The 23,959-nt window shown below is 37.1% G+C and overlaps 2 protein-coding genes across 5 annotated transcripts in view; one reads left to right on the top strand and one right to left on the bottom strand.

Annotated features, from left to right (window-relative positions):
- Positions 1 to 20,555: 20,555 nt before the first annotated feature.
- On the bottom strand, positions 20,556 to 21,131 carry LOC105738474. Its single transcript, XM_012500693.2, has one exon. It carries the CDS (start codon positions 21,129 to 21,131, stop codon positions 20,556 to 20,558), a length of 576 nt encoding a protein of 191 aa, XP_012356147.1.
- A 2,544-nt stretch (positions 21,132 to 23,675) lies between these two features.
- Positions 23,676 to 23,959, top strand: part of ZNF462 (zinc finger protein 462) — a 150,295-nt gene continuing 150,011 nt past the window's right edge. For 3 of the 4 annotated variants that reach the window (XM_030825355.1, XM_030825235.1, XM_030825177.1), the window contains exon 1: positions 23,680 to 23,934. The gene's annotated coding sequence lies outside the window, so the exon portion shown is untranslated. Of the gene's footprint in view, positions 23,935 to 23,959 lie in introns of all 4 variants that reach the window. The other variant, XM_003260323.4, reaches the window with a different exon arrangement.

The following is a 23,959-nucleotide window of genomic DNA, read 5'->3' as shown; positions in this document are numbered from 1 at the left end:
AGTTATGCTGCCATACCATATCAGTTACTTGCTCTGACTTCATGTCTTACAAAGGCTACTCAGAATTAAATTTAGGTAGTCAAGGGTAGAAGCAGAGAGGTCAATTGGAAGGTTATTGAAATCACCAGTCAAGACATGAGGGTGTCTTGGCACAGATCAGTAATAGAGGAAGTAAAAAGTAGCTAGACTGAGAATGTATTTTGAAGTAAAGGAATATGATTTGATTATTAATTGAATATTGAGCATGATACAGTAAGAAATTAGGAACGATTCTGAGATTTTTTTATTTTTAAAAAAATGTGAGTATATAGTAGGTGTATCTATTTTGGGCATATGTGAGATGTGGCTTTGAGGTTTTAAAAAAATAGAACTGCCATTTGCTGTTAGAGAAAACTGGGGAAGTGAAAATCAAGGATTCCGTTCTGGATATGTTCAGTTGATGCCTATTAGACAGTCAAGCAGATATGTTGCATAGCACTTAGACATAAGGGTTCTAGAATTTAGGAGAGACATTCAGGCTGGAGGTGTAAATTTGGTGGTCATTTTATATTTATGGTACTTAAAATACATGACTGGGTGAAATTATATGGGAAGAGAGTTTAGATAGCCAAGAGAAGGAGTCTGGGGACTGAGCTTAGATTTCTCCTACAAATAGAGGTAGGAAAATGAGGAGGTTCCAGCAAAGGACCCTGAGAGCGTATGGCTTGTGAGATTGGAGGAGAACCAAGAGCTCAGTCTTGGAGGCCAAATGAAGAGCATGTTCACGGAGGAAGCAGTTGAGTGAGACAAAGATCGAGTCTGAGTAGATTTGACCAGAGGTCATAGATTAGATTTTTTTTTTCTCATTTCCATGCTTGTTCCGTAACACTATCCTTGCCTGAGCTATAGACAGGACTTCTTGGGAGCTGCTCATTCATACTGAAGTTCACTGAAATGTCAACAGAAATGGTGAAGAAGAATGACTTGGCTTGTGTTTTTCCAAAGCAAACCCAGAAAAAAGGCTTTGACAGAGGCCAAAGATGTACTAATGAGCATGCTACTACTCTGGGCAACTGCCTCAGCTTAATGGGAATCCTCTGAGGAAACATGTAGAATATGCTTCAGCATTGTCAGGAAGAGTTGTTCATAGACTCATTGGCTGTGAGTTGCCTACCTGGGGCTTTAAATACTTAGCATTTCCACATTTTCCTGTGCATGTCCTGTGGTGGTGGCAAAAGTTCCCAGGCAGAGAAACTGAGAAGCATGCTCATAACAACTGCAGATGAATCCAGAGGTGGACTGAATTGGTACGAGCATCTGCTGTTGAGGACAATGCGAATCTGATTGTGGTAGAATTTGTTCACCATCACTTGAGAGCAGACTGTCAGAACTTTATTTTTAGACTATGAACTAAGAGATTTAGCTAAATGATGAGGTAGCATTCTTTTGAGCACATGATAGATTGAGGAAAATATATATGTGTGAGAGCTTTTAAACAGTATTTATCATGTCCTAAGAGTAATAAAATCTGACAAATATTAGAAGATATAACATTCTGCTCGCATTTATTTATATCTATAAATTTCTGGAAAATCTTCTAGTTTCTGCTGTGTAGAGAAAACAGAAAGAAAATTATTGAAATATAAATATTATAAGTGGTATTATTTCCTTTTTTTTATTTTTAAAATGTATTATTTAGATCCACCTAGTACCAAAAAGGATTTCATCTGGCTAAAATATATATTAATTTTTAATGTGTTTTAATAGTGGATGTGTCTATATGAATAGCTCATTAAAAGGAAATTATTTATTAGCTCATGCCATGAACTACTGCCATTGTCTCAAGAAACTGTATTTCTCTGCCTGATAAGCAATGGGGCTTTATTAAATAGATGATAGATATTTGTCTTAGTAAAGTTTCATAACTTTCTTTAGGGAACTTATCCACATAGATATGCCTTTAATTGGCAACACAACTTGTCTGAACTTTATGTCCTCACTGGATATCTAGCTATTCCAAATTAATTTTTTAAAAAAACAGGATTAATAGAGGATTGCCTGACACATGGCAGTATATTCTTTCCTCTAGATCCTCTGGGTCATCCTGGATAAGGTCAGGCCATAAACACACCCACGTAGACTCATTGCTTTGACTCTTTAGAACTATTCTCAATCAGAATTTTGTGTTATCCCAATCAGTCTTTTGAGGATCTGTGGATTCACAGGATGAATCCACAGGAATAATGGCTCCCTTACTTATGTGCCTCAGGAAAAAGCTCTGCTTCTTGTTTTAAAAAACAAAACAAACAAAAGTTAGTTTTGCTTTTATATTCTGAACACCATGCCATGTCACTAGTAATATGTCCTATCTGTTCTGGCTGACTCTGAAGGCAACTGTAGGACTCTGTGCCACACAGTTCTGTGTGCCCATATTACATCTGCTACTGTTATTTTTCTACTCATTTTTCCCTTTGCTCAGACTTCTTTAACTACTTTTTATATTTTGTATTAAATTTATTTGTATAATTTGACTTGAATCCTTTGTAGAACCAAAAAAGAAATAAAAAGAAAGATGGTAGGTAGATACATGAAATAAATAATTTGTGAGCATTTAGGGAAAAAAAATGCAGTGGTGGTTGGATCTAGTATGGGTTCATTAAGAATAAACCAGCTCAAATTGACAAATACAGAAAAAAAGTGTATTCTAATTACAAGAGCATGTTTTTGTTTCTTAGAGTAGATCAGATGCTAACTTAGCTAGGTGAATTCGTCCCTAATTTAACAATGATAACCAAAAAGGTTTGAATAATGAGCCCATTCCATCTTGGAAAGAGATCATTAGTAACACAATTCAAAACTCCCTCCTTTGCCTTGATCCTTCAAAGAGATTACAAAAACACTGGGTTCTGAGGATTGAGGATTTCATACAACTGGGAGATATATAATAAAATGGAAAACACTATCAAGACTAAAAAAAGTTTGGCAGTCTGAAATGATAGACCAAACATTTCTTAAAAGATTGTATTTAACAAGGATAGTAACAAAGTCTTGATTTAAGAATTTAACATTTAATTTCACTCTTCAGCTGAGCTAAGCCTAGGGAAAAAAAATTGATTTTATAAGTTCAAAGTGAAGGAGAAAAACCAAGATCTGGATAGACCAGTATTTGTAAAAACAAACAAACAAACAAAAACAAAAAACAACAACAACAAAAACAAACCCACAGAAATTGGGGTCGACAGAGTGGTAGAGTCATGTTAAGTTCATTTAATATAAGTAAATAAATAACACTGTTAGAAAAAGCTAGAACTATCACTGCAAATATTAATTGAAGTCAATATTCAAATGAAAATCTGCTAAAGTTTCTCTGTACTACCATGACATTGTATTGTTTTGTTTGAAAACCCTGTCTTTTAAGGACAGTATCAAGTACACATCTGAAGAAAGAAAATCGAGGTGGCAAAACCTCTGGAAATTTAGCAACAATTGAAGGAACTGAGGCTATTTGATGCACAACAATATCAGAAATTCAGTTGGAGGTAAAGTGTTTTTTATTTGGAAGAGGGTGGGGGTAGGCTGTTTGTAAATCTTTGGAGGGCTCTCCTGTAGAAGGGGCAGGTGTTCCATGCTCCTCCAAAGAGAAAAATCAGGATTATAAACTGTTTGAGGGTAGAAACCATGCCTTAAGCATCTTTGTACTCTTAGTAGGTTCAGTTAAACAGAGGTGTCATTTGATGCTTGTTGGGGTGTGGAACGATGTTACAAGACAGATTCAAGCACTCTATAGGGAAGAACTTTGTAAGAAGCAAAACAGCTGCCTTTTGATATATTGAGTTTCTTACCATTGGAAGTGTTGCGGCTGTGAGGACAATAGTGTATTAGTTCAGATTAAGAACTTGAGTTCTGAGATGAGGCTGACCTAGATTCAAATTTTAGCCCTGTTAATTAGCTGTAGGAACTCAGACAAGTTGCTTAACCTCTTTGGATATTACTTTCTGTCTAAATTGTGTATAATGGTAGCTGGCTTTCAGATTTTTTGTGACGTTTGAACTGAGATAATTTCTCCCATCCAAGTACTAACCAGACCTGACCCTACTTGGCTTTCAAGATCAGACAAGATCGAGTACTTCCAGTATAGTGTAGCCATAGACAGAATTGAAATAATTTCTATGAGGAGTTAGTACAGTGCCTGAAACAACGGTAAATACTCAATAAATTGTAATAATTATTCCAGCAGAAAGTATTTGACAGTCTTCTAAGAATGTTATAGAAGGGATTTTTGCATGGAATGGGAAGTTGAAAAAATGATCACTTGGTCCCACTCAATTCAAAGATTCTCTAATTCTGTGTTTTCTCAATATTATTCTTTTCTATATCTTTAGCATTTTATGAATGGTTCTAGAATTGCATTTATCTCACTAAGTTAAAAGCATAAAGTTAAAGCAATTATCAGGCTCCTCCAGAAAAAAAGACTATCTCTTGTTTAACTTCACACCTCCAAGTGTTTACCACACTGATTGACATATAGTAAATAATACTATATCACTGTATAAACGAATGAATGATCAAATAACTAAATATTTAATTCGTCTGAAAACATAGACCATGTCTGCCATCTTTCAATGAAAATTTCAAGTACAAATGCTTGATTAAATTCGCTTAATCAAACCATGCTTCCTTTAAGCCCAAATAAACAAAGCGAATGATAAAGATTATAATTTATTTGTCTCTAAATAGCTATTTAAGAAACCAACATTTTTTAGCACCTACTACGGGCCAGGTGTTTTTCATAATAATTCCATTTGGGGCCGGGCGCAGTGGCTCACGCCTGTAATCCTAGCACTTTGGGAGGCCAAGGCGGGCGGATCACGAGGTCAGGAGATCGAGACCATCCTGGCTAACACGGTGAAACACCGTCTCTACTAAAAATACCAAAAAAAAAAAAAAAAAAATTAGCCGGGCGTAGGGGCGGGCGCCTGTAGTCCCAGCTACTGGGAAGGCTGAGGCAGGATAATGGCATGAACCCGGAAGGCGGAGCTTGCAGTGAGCCGAGATCACGCCACTGCCCTCCAGCCTGAGCGACAGATCGAGACTCCATATCAAAATAATAATAATAATAATATTAATAATAATTCTATTTGGTTTGTTAACACATCTATGAAGTAAGTAATGTTCGACCTAGTTTGTTGACCAAGAAACGTAGTGTCTGAGAACTTAAAAATATTCAAGTCACACTGCCATTGGGTGGTAATATATAGGATTTGAACCTTAGTCTGACTAATCCAAATGCTGAACGATTCCTTTACAAATATTTTTAATTGCAAAAGCCACATGATATATGATTATTTTGAAAATTTTGAGCAGTTAGAAATATATAGACCAAAATATTACGACTTCTTTTTATAGTTATTCTTTGTTCACTCCCTTCAACTCTTTTCCATCCTCCAACCTATAAAAAATGATCTGTAAAAACATCCTGTTACATGCTGTTGTATGCATTTACACACTTATATGATAACAAACAAAACAAAATATAAATGCAATAATAATGATAGGAAGATGTAGTACTTAAAGATACAGTGCCTTTTTTTTTTTTTTTTTTTGGAGACAGGCTCTCACTCTGTTGCCTAGGTTAGAGTGCAGTGGTGCCATCACAGCTCATTGCAGCCTTGACCTCCTGGACTCAGGTTATCCTCCCACCTCAGCTTCCAGAGTAGCTGGGACCACAGGTGTGTGCCACTACACCTGCGAATTTTTGTGTTTTTAATAGAGACAGGATTTCACTATGTTGCCTAGGCTGGTCTTAAATCCTGAGCTCAAGCAATCTGCCCGCCTCGGCCTCCCAAAGTGCTGGCATTACAGGTATGAGCAACCGCGCCTGGCCAACAGTGTCTTCTTTAATGTGTGTTTTGCTCATTTTGTATGCCCTCGATCAACTGCTTGATGATGCCCTAGATCAACTGCTTGATGATGCCCTATGCCTGTTTTTTAAAATGTAGATTTAATTTTTCTAAACAAATTATTGGAACACTTTGCAAATAACATTTATCCTTTCTTATATATATTGTAAACATTTTCTTCAGGTCAGTCATTTGTCTTTTTTTTTTTTTTTTTTTTTGAAACGGAGTCTTGCTCTGTTGCCCAGGCTGGAGTGCAGTGGCACGATCTCGGCTCACTGCAACCTCTGCCCCTCCAGGTTTAAGCAATTCTCTGCCTCAGCCTCCAGAGTAGCTAGGATTACAGGCGCTTGCCACCATGCCCGGCTAATTTTTTGTATTTTTTTAGTAGAGATGCGGTTTCACCATCTTGGCCAGTCTGATCTTGAGCTCCTGACCTCGTGATCCACCTGCCTCGGCCTCCCAAAGTGCTGGGATTACAGGTGTGAGCCACTGCACTGGGCCAGTCATTTGTCTTTAACTTTCTTCACCTATAGAGTTTATTTTATAGATTAACTGGTCAATCTTCTGGATTTTATGTCATCTTAGGAAAGTCCTTTCACACCCAAGACTATAAAAATATTGTCCCATGACTTCTAGCATAATTTTGTTTTTCTATGTTTATATTAGTCTGTATGCAATTTGTTTATGTATACAGTGTGAAAAAGAAATATAACCATTCCTTCCCAAGTAGAGATAATTCTTCAAAATTAAATGGAAAATAATCAATTATTTCTGACTGATTTGAAATACCATATTTACTGCACATTAATCCTTATATGTACATAGTCTGCCTTTGGACTTTATACTCTGTATTATGCCCCATTCTCTGTTCTGCTATTGTATTCTGTTCTTGTGCCAATACCACATTGTTTTTATCACTATATCTTTATAACATCTGATGGGGAGTTAGTTTACACAGTAGTCTTATTTTTCTAAATGTTCATTTCCTTCTACAGATAAATTTTGGGATCAATTATCAAGGTAATAAAAAGATGTCATTTTGATTAGGACTGCTATGGATTTGTAGATAATTATATGGAGAATCAACACTTCACCATATTGAGGCTTTTCATACGGGAACATGATGTGTCTCTCCATTTTTCATGTTTTATAGTCTTTTAGTAAATTTAAAATATATAATTATATAGGTCTTGCATACTTTATTGTTTATTCTAGATATTTTATGGGTTTTAAAAAATTGTCAGTTGAGTAAATGAGACTTTATCTCTTTATTGATTTTTTGGTATATATCTTATACCTGCGTCATAATTCGTATAGTGACATATACTGAGAGTCATCTACCAAGAAGCCCTCTGACCACTTCTCTTGCTAACAGAATTCTGATTTTGTTTGGAAGTAGCAATGTGCCCATTCCCAGAGGATGAATCGTGATTGGTATAAGCCAGTCATATAGCAATCCAAATGATTGTGTAATTTCCTTCATGTTCACTTTCCCTACTACGCTTGCCACCTACCTTTACAAAATGTGTAATAAGGGAAATTCTGATAAATTTTACTGCTTGGTACAAGGAAAGCCCCTTTGCTCCTATCTCCATTCTTTCTTCCTACTTTCAATGCCGATGAGCTGGCATTATATCTGGTTGAAATAGCCATAATGAGGCTACAAATATGAAGACAAAAAGGCAATGAGTTGCAATGATGGGGTAGAAATATGGAAACTGCTGAAGTCTTTGAAGATACTACAGAGCCACTGAACATATAGATAAACTGCCTTTGTCCAGATTTCCTTTTAAGGAAACAAGGTTTAATTTTCGGTTAATTCAGTTTCTCTAACTACAGCTAAATGCTTCCAAACCTATTTAGATATTACTGACATATGGAAAAATTGTTGATTTTTGTACATATTCCTTGCATTCAGTTCCCTTGCCGAACTCTAATTTTTTAGAGGTTTTAGAGTTTTGAATTTGCATTTGCAGATAATGAATTTTGGTTTTGATCTTTCTAATACTTCTTACTATTTCTTGCATTATCTAAAAGGCTGGGATCTCAGTGAAGTGTTGAATTGTATCAGTAAATAGCAGGTATTCCTCTTTTTAATTCCTGACCTTAATAGGAATGCCTGTAATATTTCAGTAGTAAGTTTTGTGCTATAAATTTCTGGTTGATACTGTGATAATAAAAAAAGCATTCTTCTAGTCCTAGATTACTAAAAATTTACTTTTGCTTTATGTTGTTTTTTCTTAAGTCAGAAATAAGTGTTATATCAACTACTTATTTGGCATCTATCAAGATGATCACATGGTAGGTCTACTGCATTCAATTAATGTAATAAGGAACATCAATAGATTTTCTGGTTTTGAGCATCCTTGCTTTTCTGGGATAACCTTATTTATTCATGAAGAATCATTTCTTTCATACAACATTAGATTTTTTATATAAAATATTTTATACAGGAGTTTCAAGTCCATATTTACAAGTAATATTGCTATAAAGTTGTTTATGCATTTGATTTGCTTTGTTGGATGGTGAGATGACAGAATAATACTAGACGCAAAGAATGAGCACAAAATATTTAAATAGTATAGGACTTTTACTTTAATGTCTAGACTTTCTGTACTCTTAGATTTTCCAATAAGCATTCATTACTTTTATAATAAAGTGAATATATATATATATCTGAGTATATGTATATAAATTTAAAGATATTAATTTTTACATGACTACGACTGTGTGACATCACGTAAGTTTTGATATGTAGTATTGTCACTGTTGTTTTTACTTTAAAAGGCTGTAATTTTGGCTTGGTATTCTTTTTACCTAAGGGTTATTGTAAGAGGCTTAATATATATACATACACACAGAAATTATTGGTTTCTGTAAAGTGTACTACAATCTACCTAGCACTTGTGGTGTGAGGGTTAGGGGATGTTTTCTTTTTTCTATAAAAACTGATTTTTTCTTTCTTCTTCTTCTTAAGACAATTTTCATCATTATGTAGACTTTTAAAAAACTATTCTTTTCATCTAATATTTCTGAATTCATTGATACAATAGTCTCATAACTTTTTAATCTCCTCTGTGGAGTTATGTCTCTATTCTTAGTTTAATGTTGTATATTTGTGTTTTCTTCTTTTGTCATCAGACTTACCTGATTTTCAGTTGATAGTTTAATTGATAAAGTTTACTTGTTCATTTTCATAGAATTTTGTTTCTAAAACTCAATACTTTCTACTTAAAATTTTTGTCTAATTTTAGCTCCTTTAATTGAAAGTGGTTGTGTATTTTTAATATTTTCTATTTTCTAAATAATACATTTAAGGATATTAATTTTTACGTGACTACAACTGGGTCACATTACATAGGTTTTGATATGTAATATTCTCAATATTGTTTTTACTTAAAAAGGCTGCAATTTTGCCTTGGTATTCTTTTTAAGAGGTTTTTTAAAGTTTTTAGTATTTTGCGTATTTTGTGTTTGTGTGTTTGTCCTTTAAGTTTATAGTTTTATTGCATTATGTTTGTTATCTACTTTGGATGTTTATTGAACTTGTAGAGCTTTTTTATGTGTGACTAAATAACCGGCCATTTAAAAAAATGTTCCAAGCGTACTAGAAAAGACTATCAGACACACAGTTCTATACATACCTCCATTTAATCAAGTTTAATGAATGTATCATTCAACTCCTCTATAACTTTGTATTTGAGGATCATTTAATTTGTCATTTTTTGATGAGGCATGTCAAAAATCTACAATTATCGTTGTAGTTTTGTCAATTCTTCCTTGTATATATAACACAATCTACTTCACATACTAAGAAGCCATATTGTATATAAAAATGGTGAATTATTCCTCCTATCAATTTAAACTTTCTTCTCATTTTCATTTGTGTTTTTCACCTTGGATTTTATTTTGTCTGATATTACCATATTTTCTGCTTTCTTTTGTATAGTATTTGCCTGACTTCTGGTTAGTCTATTTTATTTTAAACATTTTTGATCATTTAGTTTTATTTATGATATATTTAAAGAGCTGTTTGCATTTTCCATTTCTCAGACTATCTTATTTCACATATCTCCTTCAGAAACTGACAGATTCTGTGACTCTCAGACTAATAAAGGAAAAAAATATATAGAATTGAACAACCCATTTAATAAACTTGATTAAAGTTTGTGGTTATCTATTGGACGTAACAGTATGAGTTTCTATATCGTGATAAGAAAATTTTATCTATTAACATTTATTCTGAAAATTGACATAAACATATTAAACAAACAGTTTTATTTCTGACATCTTATTCTTATTTCTGGCATTGTGTTCGTGTTTTCTATTACATAATCTTGTTTATTTTTTTCTTTTCTTTTACTACGTTACGTGAATTTTCTTGTTCCTCTTTTCTTTCATGAGTTTTAAAGCCACTGCTCTATTATCTTTACTGCTTTCTCACTGAGATGAAACAATATCTAACAGTGATCAGTAGCATAAGATATTAAACTCAGAATCCTGAATCTAAGTGCAGTTGACCCTTGAACAACATGAGTTTGCACAGGTCTACTCACACACAGCTTTTGGTCCACCTATGCCACCTCTGAGATAGCAAGACTAACTCCTCCTCTTCCCCCTCCTCCTTAGCCTACTGAACATGAAGACACAAGGATGAAGAGCTTTACGATGATTCACTTCCACTTAATAAATCGTAAATATAGTCTCTCTTATGGTTTTTTTCTTAATAACATTTTGTTTTCTCTAGCTTACTTTATTGTAAAAATGCAGTATATTATACATAAAACATACAAAATATGCGTTAACTGTTTGTTATTGGTAAGGTTTCCAGTCAATGGTAGGCTATTAGTACTTAAGCTTCCGGGGAGTCAAAAGCTATCTACCAATCTTTGACTGTGGCGGGGGACAGGGTGGTGGGGGTTTGGTGCTCCTAACCCCTGAGTTTTTCAAGGGCCAACTGTATATTAAGAAAAAAGCTCATGTAAAGCTTTAAATGGATTTGTAACCCACTAATGTATCTGCGATTTTGTAAAAACCACTGTTTTGGGTCATGAGCTAAACTTGTGTACATGCAGACAGAATTCAGACTGAGAAGTTAATTTATATATACACATACATACATACATACATAAGTATATATATGGAAGTTTTGCTCAAATATTTAATAAAATCTAAGCAATATTTAATATTGTGATCTTTTTCAGTTTAAAGTAAATAAAAATAAAATTGACATACACTTGCTAATGTGGACCAATAAATGGAAACAAATGGATAGTCTAGAAACATATCGTACGATATATAAAATTTTAGTGTGCAATAAAATGACATTTCAACTAAGTGTGTAAAAGGTTTTTTTAAATGATGCTGTGACAGTTAATAATTTGGAAAGCAACTATGTTTGATCTCTACCTCATATCATGTGTTGAAATAAATTCTACACAGATTGTAAAGTTAAATATGAAGATAAAATTCCTGAAATTGATTAAAAATCAAGTTAATGAACAGTTGTTTTATTAGGGTTTCTGAAGGCTTTCCTAATATTATACTTATGGTAGAAAGTGTAAGGAAAATGATTGGTAAGCTTAAACTTAACTTCCATATATCAAAAATTTAACTTCCATATATCAAAAAACATTATTATTAAGTTAAAAGCAAAATTTAAGGCCGGGCACAGTGGCTCACGCCTGTAATCCCAGCACTTTGAGAGGCCGAGGCGGGCGGATCACAAGGTCAAGAGATTGAGACCATTCTGGCCAACATGGTGAAACCCCGTCTCTACTAAAAGTACAAAAATTAGCTGTGCGTGGTGGCGCTTGCCTGTAGTCCCAGCTACTCGGGAGGCTGAGGCAGGAGAATTGCTTGAACCTGGGGGGTGGAGGTTGCAGTGAGCCGAGATCGCGCCACTGCACTCCAGCCTGGCGACAGAGTGAGACTCTGTCTCAAAACAAACAAACAAACAAAAAAGCAAAATTTAAAACTAAGAAAACTATTTTATTACGTATTATAAGGGGCTAAAATTCTTAATCTACAAATTAACACCATAAATCAGTGTGACACTCACACATCATACCAACAAAAAATAAGCAAAGGGGGCCAGGCGCGGTGGCTCATGCCTGTAATCCCAGCACTTGCACTTTGGGAAGCCAAGGAGTGAGGATCACCTGAGGTCAGGAGTTCAAGACCAGCCTGGCCAATGTGGTGAAACCCTGTCTCTACTAAAATTACAAAAAAAAATTAGTCTGGCCTGGTTGCGGGCGTCTGTAAACCCAACTACTCAGGAAGCTGAGCCAGGAGAATCGCTTGAGGGAGGCAGGGGTTGCAGTGAGCCAAGATCGCGCCATTGTACTCCAGTGTGGGCGACAAGAGTGAAATTCTGTCTCAGAAACAAAAACAAACAACAATAACAACAAAAAAACAAACAAAAAATAAGCAAAGGACATAAACTGTCAAATCACAAAGGGAGAAATACAGAGGAAAGAGTAACAGTTCTCTCTGTGTTTGAAGGCTAAATATTTTTCTTTTTTTCAGACTTTTCTGTTTGCTAAATTTTCTATAATATATATTACTTACATAATCAAAAAACATGTATATATACATATATACATATACACGCATAAATGCAAAAGACATATTACCATGCTGTATCAGGAGTTTAATACTTGACAATGAGGAAAGCTTGGTGGGTGCTATCTGGAATCAGTTCTGAGTTCAAATCCCAGTACTAGTTGAATGATCTTGGGAAAGTCATTGAACCACTTTGAGCCTTGGTTTCTCCAAATATGAAACAGAGGAAATAATCTTCATGTCACAGTTGTGAGAATAGTTTTTGAAATGTATGTGGAAATGCTTTGTGAGCATCATTTACAGATGTTTCAGATTCCTGTTACTGATGCAGTACGTTAGGGCTTTTCCCAGCCTCCAAACACAATCTGTGTACCGTCTCTTGCAAACACTGCATCCCTCTGCCTGATGAGGGGTTATGTTCCTGAGTTGTCCAGGTGACAGTTAGCTGGGGCTGTCTTGCATTTTGCCATCTCCTAAGTGGATGGGACAGATGCTAGCTACAGGCTATAGTCAAGGGAAACTGTAATAAAGATCACTATTGCTGTTCTTTCTCCATGTCAATTGCTTCGCCACTCAATTCTAACATGTGCAAAGTTAATGTGATTACCAAATGATCCTATAATCTCTTGTCTATAACATTCAGAAAGTCCCAACTACTTTCAAATTCTGTGTTCCATCATACGGCAAATGAGAACATTGACCGTCCTTCTTTTTGAATAATAGCAATAATCTCTTTGTGAGTGTTCCATGTTAGAAAATAAATGCAAAAGGACCAGAAGAATCAATTTTTATTTCATGTGATCCCTGATAATGCAGAATAGTCCTATATTTTCCGTTTATATTTATACGTGAAATAAAAGAATTATATTTTTCCAGGTGAAAAATCATGTTTCTTTTGTCTATTTCCTGATCCTAAGCCTATAAAAATCATTTTAGATTAAAAATGAAAAAAAAAGGTGGAGGATAACTCCAAATACTCCCAAAGAACAGAAGATATTGATATATAGAGAACACAATTAGCTATTCCACTAAACTTCTGAGGTTAGAAAAGAAAATGAACTGAAAGTCATCAAAATAATTTAGAGAAAACATAAAAATTATGTACTGAATGACTAAGCAGTTAATTATTATTGGTCACGTAAAGTACAGGATTTCATTTCTGAGAAACCTTAGGGAGGAAGCTAAGAATGGAGAGAGGAAAACGCCAGAGACGGACAGAGGGAGAAAGTTAAAGAAGGAGTGAGAAAGGGAGGAAAGAAGATAACTGAACTTTTGGTTCAATACCCGCTCAAGGAAATCTCTTTTGCTAGGATAGGCAAATTGGATGTAGTGGAAATAGCCATGAAGAGGGATTGAGTAAGTCTGGATCTTACCTTCTTCAATAACTTGGTATGTAACCCTGGGCAAATCACTTTTCCTTGAGATGATTTTCTCATCTGGAATAGATCAGTGGTTTTCCAATTGTGCTCCAGCAGAACACTGCTGACTAGAAGCTAGACCAAGGAATAGGGGTGGTCTGTGCAATTAACAGAAAAAATGAAGTGAAATAAAATGTTTCCTATTTGCTGTAGTTTTTAAATTTATATTTATTAGAACAATTCCTACAAAATATTGATTTTTCTAAGCATACTGAACTGTTTCTTGTATTTGAGATATCAACAAACAAAGCTTCCTTGATTTTAGGGTTTTTTCTTACACTTAAAAATAATAGCTTTTGCCCTACTGTCACATAACTGGTAGATTAGTTCTTGCAAGAGATGAAATGAATAAGCAGAAAATCAACAGCAATAGAAGAATTTAGATACCATTCATTATGTTTAGGTTTTAAAAATTTTAAATTATTGTTGTTGCCTTGTTTATTTAAATAGTAATGGCTTGTTTTTCTAAAACCATGGCTACATATTATGGTTTTGATTTTCTAGGCTAGATACCTCTCTTGATTCCAACATTAGAGCTCTTGCTTCATCTATGCTGCCTCACAGTAAAGGTTTAAGGATTTAGAGCATATCAGCTTACAGATACAGACTCCCATATATTTTATATACATGTTATTCAATCCTCATAGCAATCCTATCAGTATTTAATTTATTCCTCTTTTACAGATGTGGAAACTGATGCATGGAGTCATTAAGACACTTGTCCAAGGTCATCATTAGCAAAAGCAGGAGATGGAAACCAGTGAGTAGGTGTTCAGTGCTAGATTTGGTTTCATCTTTGTTCTAAACATTAAGTCAATAAATGTTCACATAAAACCTGTTGTTTGGAATGAGCAAATTTTCAGCATAAACATCAGAAAGATACTAAAAATAAACCTGTTCTGCCTTCTAGATACTTAAAAAAACAACCAATGAGTAACTTTTTTGAAACACTGTTATTAGTAATGTGCTGAGAAATCAAACCACAACCTAGTGGACAGGAGAGTATGTGTAGATTTCATGTAATGGTGAAAGGGCAAATAACATGAAATCTACAAGGGATCGTTATGGGCTGGTAGTTTGCAGATGCAAAGTCAACTTTGTGCTAGCATACTGCATACTGGATACCCTGAATTCTGAATCAAGGCTGTTTGGGAAATCAAATGGATATATCACCAAGAATTTCAAGGTAGGGGTGTGTGTGTGTGTGTGTGTGTGTTTAAATAATGATTAACAAAACCTCACAATTAACATTATAAGTTAGAAAAACATTTGATTTGGTCAGTCTTATGATATGCTTGTGCTGGCAAAATTTATTTGCAAGCTCTGAACTTTTCCTAATTGCAAAAGCAATATATTCATTGTAGAAAAGCTTAAAAATCTGAAAAGCCAGAGTGAAAAAAATGTATAATGTATACATAATTACATCGCTAGAAAAAATGACATCACCTGGAAAAAATTACTATTAACACTTTGATTATACTTGTCTGATTATTTTTCAGTGCCTAGCCACACACACACACACACACAAATACGGGATAATACTATATACATTGTTTTGAAATCTGTTTTTTTGGTTAACAAAAAATCATTTAAATATTTCAGTGTCATTTGACATTTCCTACAGAATTTGATAGGTATACAACTTTCTACCACATAAATGAATATAACTTCTTTGATCACTTGCTGTTAGATATTGATGCTACAATGAATCTCCTTATACATAAAATTTTGATGATAGTCATGAATATTTCTTTAAATCAATTTCCAAAAGTTAAATTTCTGGGTAAAAGACTTTTAATATATCTGGAAAGAATAAAACTTTTCATAGTTCCAGTCTCACCAGTAGAGAATTATAGGGTCTATTTTTTCATATTCTCAACAACTGGAAATTATATATGCTCTTAACAATTGGGAAATACACACACACTCACAAACATTCAGTATGTGGTCATCCCTTGGTATCCAAAGGATATCAGTTCCAGGACCCCCATGGATGCTCAAGTCTCTTATACAATATGGCATAATATTTGCATATAATCTACATGCCTTTTCTGATATACTTCAAATCATCTCTAGATTACTTATAATAGTTAATACAATGTAAATGCTATGTTGAACTTTTTTCATATTGGCCATTAGTAATTTTATTTTGCTAATATTTGGTAATATTTTTCTTTTTTTTCTTTTTTTAATTAATTAATTATTTTTTTTATTATTATTATGCTTTAGGTTTTAGGGTACATGTGCACAATGTGCAGGTTTGTTACATATGTATCCATGTGCCATGTTGTTTTGCTGCACCCATTAACTCGTCATTTAGCATTAGGTATATCTCCTAATGCTGTCCCTCCCCCCTCCCCCCACCCCACAACAGTCCCCCGAGTGTGATGTTCCCCTTCCTGTGTCCATGAGTTCTCATTGTTCAATTCCCACCTATGAGTGAGAACATGCGGTGTTTGGTTTTTTGTCCTTGCGAAAGTTTACTGAGAATGATGTTTTCCAGTTTCATCCATGTCCCTACAAAGGACATGAACTCATCATTTTTTATGGCTGCATAGTATTCCATGGTGTATATAATATTTTTCAACTGCAGTGGAATGACAGATTTCAAAATGTAACAGTAAGAATTAAGAGACCTGGATTTTAGTCTTTATACCATCAGCATTGGAAGACCTTAGGTTAAATCATTCAATCTCTTTGGTCCTAAATTTTCTTTTCTATATAAAATATATTTAAAATGCCCACTTGAAACTTCTTCCTGTATTATCTGTGAAGGGAAAAATATCTATGTGAAAAGGTTACTGTACCACTATTTCATTAGCAGTATTAATATGTTCCTTGAGACATATTTACAATTACTAGACTTATAGAAAGTAGGTTCTGTCACTTTAAAATGTTTTTAAATACTTAAAAAGATAATTGATAATTCAGTCCAAACAAAGCAGTTGACTCCATAGCATATATATATAAATATAAACATCGTTATATAACTATATAACTTACATAGCTTATCTATACCTTCTAAATTTTCTAATTTTTTTATAATGAGAAGTTAATTTACTGTTGACATGCTGGTATATTTTCATTCAAGGTGATTTTGGGGGTATACAATTTGAAAAAAAGTAATTCATTATCATAATTTTGTATCCAGGTCTTTTACCTAATATTGGACCATTTTTCTATTTAATCGCAAATTCTCAAACAATTAAAGCTACTTAAAGTGTCATAATGGGAATACATTATTATCTACCTAACTAGTCCTCTTATCTTAATCACTTATTTTTGATTACTTACTTTATCATTTCTTTTATATATATATATATTTTCATTTCTGTTAAGGTAGATTCTAAGCATAGGAATTAAGGGCACAAAAGCGTGAACACTTTAAGACTTTAAATGTATATTGTTAAATTGCTCTAAAAAAGATTCATGCTAATTTTTATTTCCTACTAAGAATGTACAAAGAAATGACTTAATTTGGAGATATACTAACCACTACTATGCCACATAATTTTTTCTTTAAAATTTTTTAAATTATAAAAGTGATTCATGTTTGTACACACACACACAAACATAAATTGTAACAACACTTTCCTCCCCATCTCTCTCACTCATTACCATTAGCATACAGTTTAGCAAGTATACTATCAGACATTTTTTAATCCAAAATCTTTCTTTCAATTTTGATAATAGTATACGTATTTTGATATGCATTGAAAATGTATAAATAGCCCATCAGACCTGTGATTTGTGAATATTATTGCTTATGATGAAGTTAAAAATTTTTTAAAGTTGACTTTAAAAATGTATATTAATTAAATAACAGGACCAAGTTACATGAAAATATATCCCCCCCACGAAAAAAAGAAAAAGAATAAGAAGAAATCTTGAATGTGATATGAGAATGGTAACTTCGGAGAAACTACCATTGAAGTGTAGACCCTAGGGCTGACTGCTCCTTACCGGCTCTGCGTTCCTGAATAAATCACTTCCTTTCTCTAAGCTTCAGATAGAGAACAAATAGTAAGAACCTGGAAATGCTGGTCTTTCTGCTGGAAGTGATGCTTCAACAAATGGGCAATCTTTCACTTGAGTCTTGTCTTCAGAATTTGGTTAATCTAACCCTAGTTGATCTAAGGTTGTTATTTTGCACTTTTTAAAAGATTGGCTAGGTGAGGTGCCTCATGCCTGTAATCCTAGCACTTTGGGAGGCTGACGTGGGCGGATCACTTGAGGTTGGGAGTTTGGGACTAGCCTGGCCAACATAGTGAAACCTTGTCTCTACAAAAAATACAAAAATTAGCTGGGTGTGGTGGTGTATGCCTGCAGTCCCAGCTACTTGGGAGGCTGAGGCAGGAGAATCCTTGAACCCGGGAGGTGGAGGTTACAGTGAGCCGAGATAGCACCACTGCACTCCAGCTTGGGTGACAGAGTGAGACTCCGCCTAAAATAAAATAAAATAAAGTATCTCTTTGCGGGAGAATTTCATGTTAAATTATGAGTTAAGCCAACACATTGGCTTTACAATGAACTCCAAAAATTTTATTTTGACAAAGTATTAGTCCTTAATAACTTCATTGTGAGAACAGAAATATTCAAATTAACTATAGTTTCATCATAGGCCAAATCCTGGTGTTTCTTTTGAGTAAAAAATCTGAAGTTTTATATCCAAGTAATGTGATATTGAAGCTAGTGGTTGATCATGCATCAAAAATTTGACTCATTTCAGTTATTCATCTTTGTATCCCTAGTACTCAGTTCTGAGAAGGCGTAATACAGATGCTAAACAAATACTCAGTGATTGAATGAAATTACACATTACATATTACAATAACTAGTTTGATAGAACTGTAAATTTAACTACTACCTATGGAAGAAAGACTTTCTTTTGAATTTTAGAATATCACTATCGAAACATCTTTGATATCCAAAGGCATATATACAAAGATTCATGTGGAGTAAATTTAATATAAGTTATTGCAATGTCTCTTCCTTTGAGAGCTGTTCAGAATCATGAATCATCCACCTTTGTCTTCTGTTAGTCACTTTTCCCTAGCCATGGACACTAGTTACCTAATTGTATATGTTTAAATATGGGTTTATGACAATATATTGATTTTTCTGTAAGAAATTAGAAAGAAGGTGTGCTAGTGACCTCACTTATTGGATATTTAGAGGGTCCATAATTATCCAATCTGAAGTTTTGAGAAAAACTTTTTGAAGACTGAGTAATTTCCAACAAGTAAAGATCACAAGAATTCAAAATAGATAACTCATTGAAAAATCACAAGCAAACTCAACTAGTAAAAAGACTACATTGCATTGCATAGAAAGGAAGTTTTACATAGGCAGGGAAATACCGCCAAGAGATGTGTAAAATGTGGTTAAAAAGCCATATTGTATTCACCTACTCTTTCTTTTGCTAAAATCATCAACTTGAATAGTTTTGCAGCTGGAATTTAGAAAACGGGGCTATCAACTGGATTTTTTTTTTTTTTTTTTTTTGTATAGCTTTCAGGAAGCAGGAAGACTTTTCTCTTTTTAAATGATAGAACATAAATGCTGAAACAATGACATTAGAACATCTATGCATTCTTGTTTCGATGGAAATTCTATCTAATTCAGCTTCTGGACCGACTGTTCCTTTTTCCATGATCTCTTCCTGCAGGTTTGCTAGAAGTCGCTTTCTCCCCATAAACACTTTTCCTTTGGGAGATTTGGGTGCCTTCCTTTTTTAAGGTTTTAAAAACTAAAATGATTTATAGACTATCCGTATCCTGTTAGAGTTGGGCAAGTGAATGGATCATATTTGCATGGGTCACTCTGATTATAGGACTTCACTGTTTCTTGAACTAAAAGTGCAAGATTTATTATTCTATTAATGCTCATAAAGTCACTCTTTTGATGAGCCATAATTTCTCTTTATGAGGAGTGTGTATGCCAGTCACCTATGATAAGGGAGAAGAAAGTCCAGACTTCTAACATATTCACTCACATTCCCTGCAACATTAATAGTCTTGAAACCCCATATGACTCCAGGGGATAATGCCACAGGATAAAGTAACAAAAGGTAAATTTCAAGGAGTCAGGATGTCCCCGTGAGACTTCCCTCACATTGTTGGCTGTGTAGGAAACCAAGTTTTTTGTATTTTAATTAACAAATTTAAACATTAACCCTCCTAATGGAGAAGATAACCCACCAACTAGCCTGGTATTATCTTTGTGAATATTCTTAGGGAACGAAATAGCAGGAGGTGTGAACTTTCTCCTGTTTATCTTAATGGTCTGCTAATGGCAAAGCATAATTAGTTACTTAAATGCCAAGTTTACTAAGGTTTTCACGAAAACCTTCAGCCACAGTGCTTTCCTTGACTGACTCAGCTTGTATTTATACAGTTTTATCATTTGAAAAATTGTCCCAAATAAAAACAAGCCAAAAAAAGCCCATTCCCCTTATGCTTAACCTCTTTCAATTATTTTCATTGGAGAGTTAAAGCGTTTGTGGCTTCTAAAAAGTCGAAAAGATTACGTGCATGGCATCATTAATTGAATATGTATCGCCCCCACATTCAAGAAGCAAGAGACTTTTGCGATAGTTCGCTTCACAGCTTCAGGAAGTCCATTTGCTTCTAAACCAGAAGACCGAGTGTGTCTACTAAAGACCATCGTGTGGCGCCGTATTTGGGATGGACACTTAACCATTGTACCTTTCCCCCATGCACCCACACCAGAAGCCTGAAAGCCACCATCTCCCCGTCGGTCTCTGGATCTCCTCGCTGCCTTTGTCCCTTCTAGACGTGGAGGCTTGAAGAGGAGGTTTGGTTTCCAAGGATTGGAGCGCTGTGAAGGGCGGGGCCACCTCCAAGTCCATCTCCCTTTTTGTCCTCTTCTCCTGGGACGGGAGGGTGGAGCCAGGTCCCCCCGCGGCGGGTTCGGGAGCTCTCTCTATCTCGGTCGCTCGAGGTGAGTGTGAAAGGGCGGCAGCCCGTTTAATTGCAGCGCAGGTTAATTTCTTGAGTTCACCGCAGTCGGTCCGCCAGCCTCTTCCCCGGTCTTTGCCAAGTGGGTTTACGAGGTCTGAGGCGTGTTGGGGCGCGCTCACGTTCTCGCAAAAGGCTCCTCCCCAGGGCTCAATTCCCCGACTGCGGGAAGCCCTTTGGTGCCCCAGGAGCCTTGGAAACCCAAGGTTTCCTCTGACCTCGTCGCTCCTTCCTCCCTCCCCACCGCCTGGTTCCCTACGTCCCTGCCCCCAGGGGAAGACGGCCCCCATCTTAGGACGTACGACCCAAGCCAACACAGAAGGTACCTTCACGTCGATGAAGATTTTATCGCAGCCTCCAAAACCCAGCAGTAATAGGAGCTTTCAACCTGAAATAGGATTGTTATTTTCCCGGTGCAGAGCTTGACAGAAAAAGTCAGCTTTTTATTAAAGACAAAGAGGTAAATTATCAGCCGGGACAGTGGAGGGACGGCGGAGACCTGGCGCGCTTCCTCCGGTTGCCACGAGGAATTTATGGGGTGGCGGCGGCCAGCGCTCAGACACCCCCCGGGTCCCGGCGGGGAGGAGCTCGGGGCAGGAGGACTTCCCTAGGTCCCTCCGGGCACTCGGAAGGGGGAGTCCTCCCAAAGCCGCACAAAGCCGGGATCATTTCAGTCCGGAACAGCCTCAGCGTCCTCCTCCTCTCTCCTTCTTTCTCTTCTCGGTGACTCCCGTTCCCCTTTCGCCTCTGTCTCTGCGCCTTGTTCTCTTCTCCTTACTTCTCTTCCCTCTCCTCGCCTTTCCTCTCCCTCACCCTCTTTTCTTCTCCACCGCAAGCGTAGAGTGTCATTTATTTATTTATTTATCACCCCCGCCATCAACACCCTTTTAGGGATCCCGAGCTTTTCAATGTGAGTGGGAGGAGAAAAGGGCAGGAAGTGTTGACTGGAAGTGGGTGAAATCGTGCCTCGGGGTGAGAGATTCTGCTCAGGAATATAAGGTCGGGAAAATCTTGGAAAATGAGGATTTAGATCTGTTTATGAAGCCCCGTTATCGGATGGGAACCAACTCCGCGCGCGTCTCCTCCTCTTCCTTTATTGTATGGATTTATAGGTATATATCTTCTCGGACTGTTTCTTGGGGGGAGGGAGGAGAAAGGGCGAGTATTTAAGGAGGACAGACTTGCCCAGGATCCTTAACACCGCGCCTTCACCGGATGCGCGCTCCTCAATGCAAAGGAATCCACCAACATCCCCCAATTCAGACGCGGACAAAAGAAACTTTAATTAAGGTCTCTGCCCCGCGCACTGCGCGTTTCTCTCTCCTGAGGCTGTTGATGTCCAACTCCAAGATCCGAGAAATAGAAATGGTACAATCAGCCCATGCCCTTGAACTTCAATTGCTCCTGACTTGCTGCATTGATTTTTTTGATACTGTAGAACCCCCACCTCCAACCCCCACCGCTCCCAGTCCAATTAAAACCTTAGGAGACTTTCGACCTGGTGGTGGAGGGGGGAAACACTCCTTTGCAAAAGAGATAGTTCAGAATGATACGGGGGAGATTACACTAAATAAAAATTCAAGGTGCGAAAGCTTCATCTTGGCTCGCGTGTCTTCAACACCATGACACCTTATCATTAAGAGCGCTGATTGTTACTTTCCGAGCCTTTAGATGATCAGCCAGAAAGTGCAAACAACGCGGGGCTGGAGGGTGTAAAGTTATTTAAGCAGGCTTTCTTTTTTTCTTTTGGTGCGCAGTCAAAACATTTCACAAGTTAGGAAAAGAAAGTGGTGGTTCCGAAGCTCGGAATGATGGGCTCTTTTCCTCCTCCACCCCCCACCTTCCATATCAGGAAAGAAATAAAACGCACAATGAGCCTTTATTTCAGGAGAGAAGACTTCAAAATACGTGCCAGTAATGGACAATTTGAGCTTTTCACTGGAAATACTCACACCGCAAGCTGGAAAGGGATTAAAAAGCCCCACGTGGTTGATCTGGGTTTAGACTTGCAACCTCCAGTTCCCCATGTACGTTCTTTGCAAAGGTTGGCCTCTAGATGGATGCAAGTAAGGGACCCTCTGGGGCTCGGGCTCGGCGCCTCGGGCAGGGCTGACGGTGGGAGCGCTATGAGCTGTTGGGCAGGGTCCTCACCGGGAGCTTCCTCTGCGGGCCAGGGCTGCCGGGCGCCACCGGGACGCGAGCGCGCACGCCTCGGCCCGGCGGCCGCGCTCCTCGCACCGCCGTCTCCGCAGGTCTTTATTCATCTCATCTCCCTCTTCCCCTTCTCCTTCTCCTTTGCCTCCTTCTCCTCCTCTTCCTCCCCCTCCTCCACCACCACCTCCTCCTCCTCTGCCGCCGCCACCTCCTCCTCTTGCATCTCACTGGCCTGGCTCTGAGTGACAAAGACAATGTCCCAGCCTTAACTTTGCAACCACCTTGCCTCCTTCTGGGGTTCAGCAGGGGGGAGGGGGGACAGCAGCAGCAGCCTCAGCATCTCCTCCAGCTTCTCCTTCTGCTCTTCTCGAGCTCTTGGATAATTCTTCCTCCTTCTTCCCCTAGCCTTTTTCCTCATTTCTTTCTTTCTTTCTTTTTTTTCTTCCTCTCTGCTGCACGTTGTTGTTGTTATTAGAAAGGCTTCGCGCACCCCCTGGTGCTCCGGCGTTTTGTGTGGCAGGAGAAGATTGTCTTCCTTCTCTCTTTCTGTCTTGCTTTCTCTCTCCCCCTGGTTGCTCATTATTCAGAGAGAGACACAGAGGGAGGGAGAGAGAGAGAGCGCGCGAGGGAGAGGGAGGAGAGGAGAGAGAAGAGGAGAGAGGGGAGAGAGAGAGTGAGAGGGAGAGGGAGGGAGGGAGAGAGAGAGAGAGGGAGAGAGACGGATATCTCAGGTCATCTGCAGCTGCAGCGAGTCTGAGGAGCCGAGGAAGGCAGGGAAGATGGCGATCCTCCATTGCTGAGACCCGGCAGAAGCACATGAGACTCCCAAACAACTTCCACAACAATAACCCGAGCAGGAAGAGGAGAAAGAGAAAGAGGATAAGGAGGCGGTGGGGCTGGAGAACCCGAGGCACCTCCCGGCGCCGGGACGCTTCTTCTGTAAGTTACTGCAATTAACAACCAC

Source organism: Nomascus leucogenys, chromosome 1a, assembly GCF_006542625.1.
Source record: "Nomascus leucogenys isolate Asia chromosome 1a, Asia_NLE_v1, whole genome shotgun sequence".
Classification (NCBI taxonomy): domain Eukaryota; kingdom Metazoa; phylum Chordata; class Mammalia; order Primates; family Hylobatidae; genus Nomascus; species Nomascus leucogenys.
This window is presented reverse-complemented; position numbering and strand designations above follow the sequence as displayed.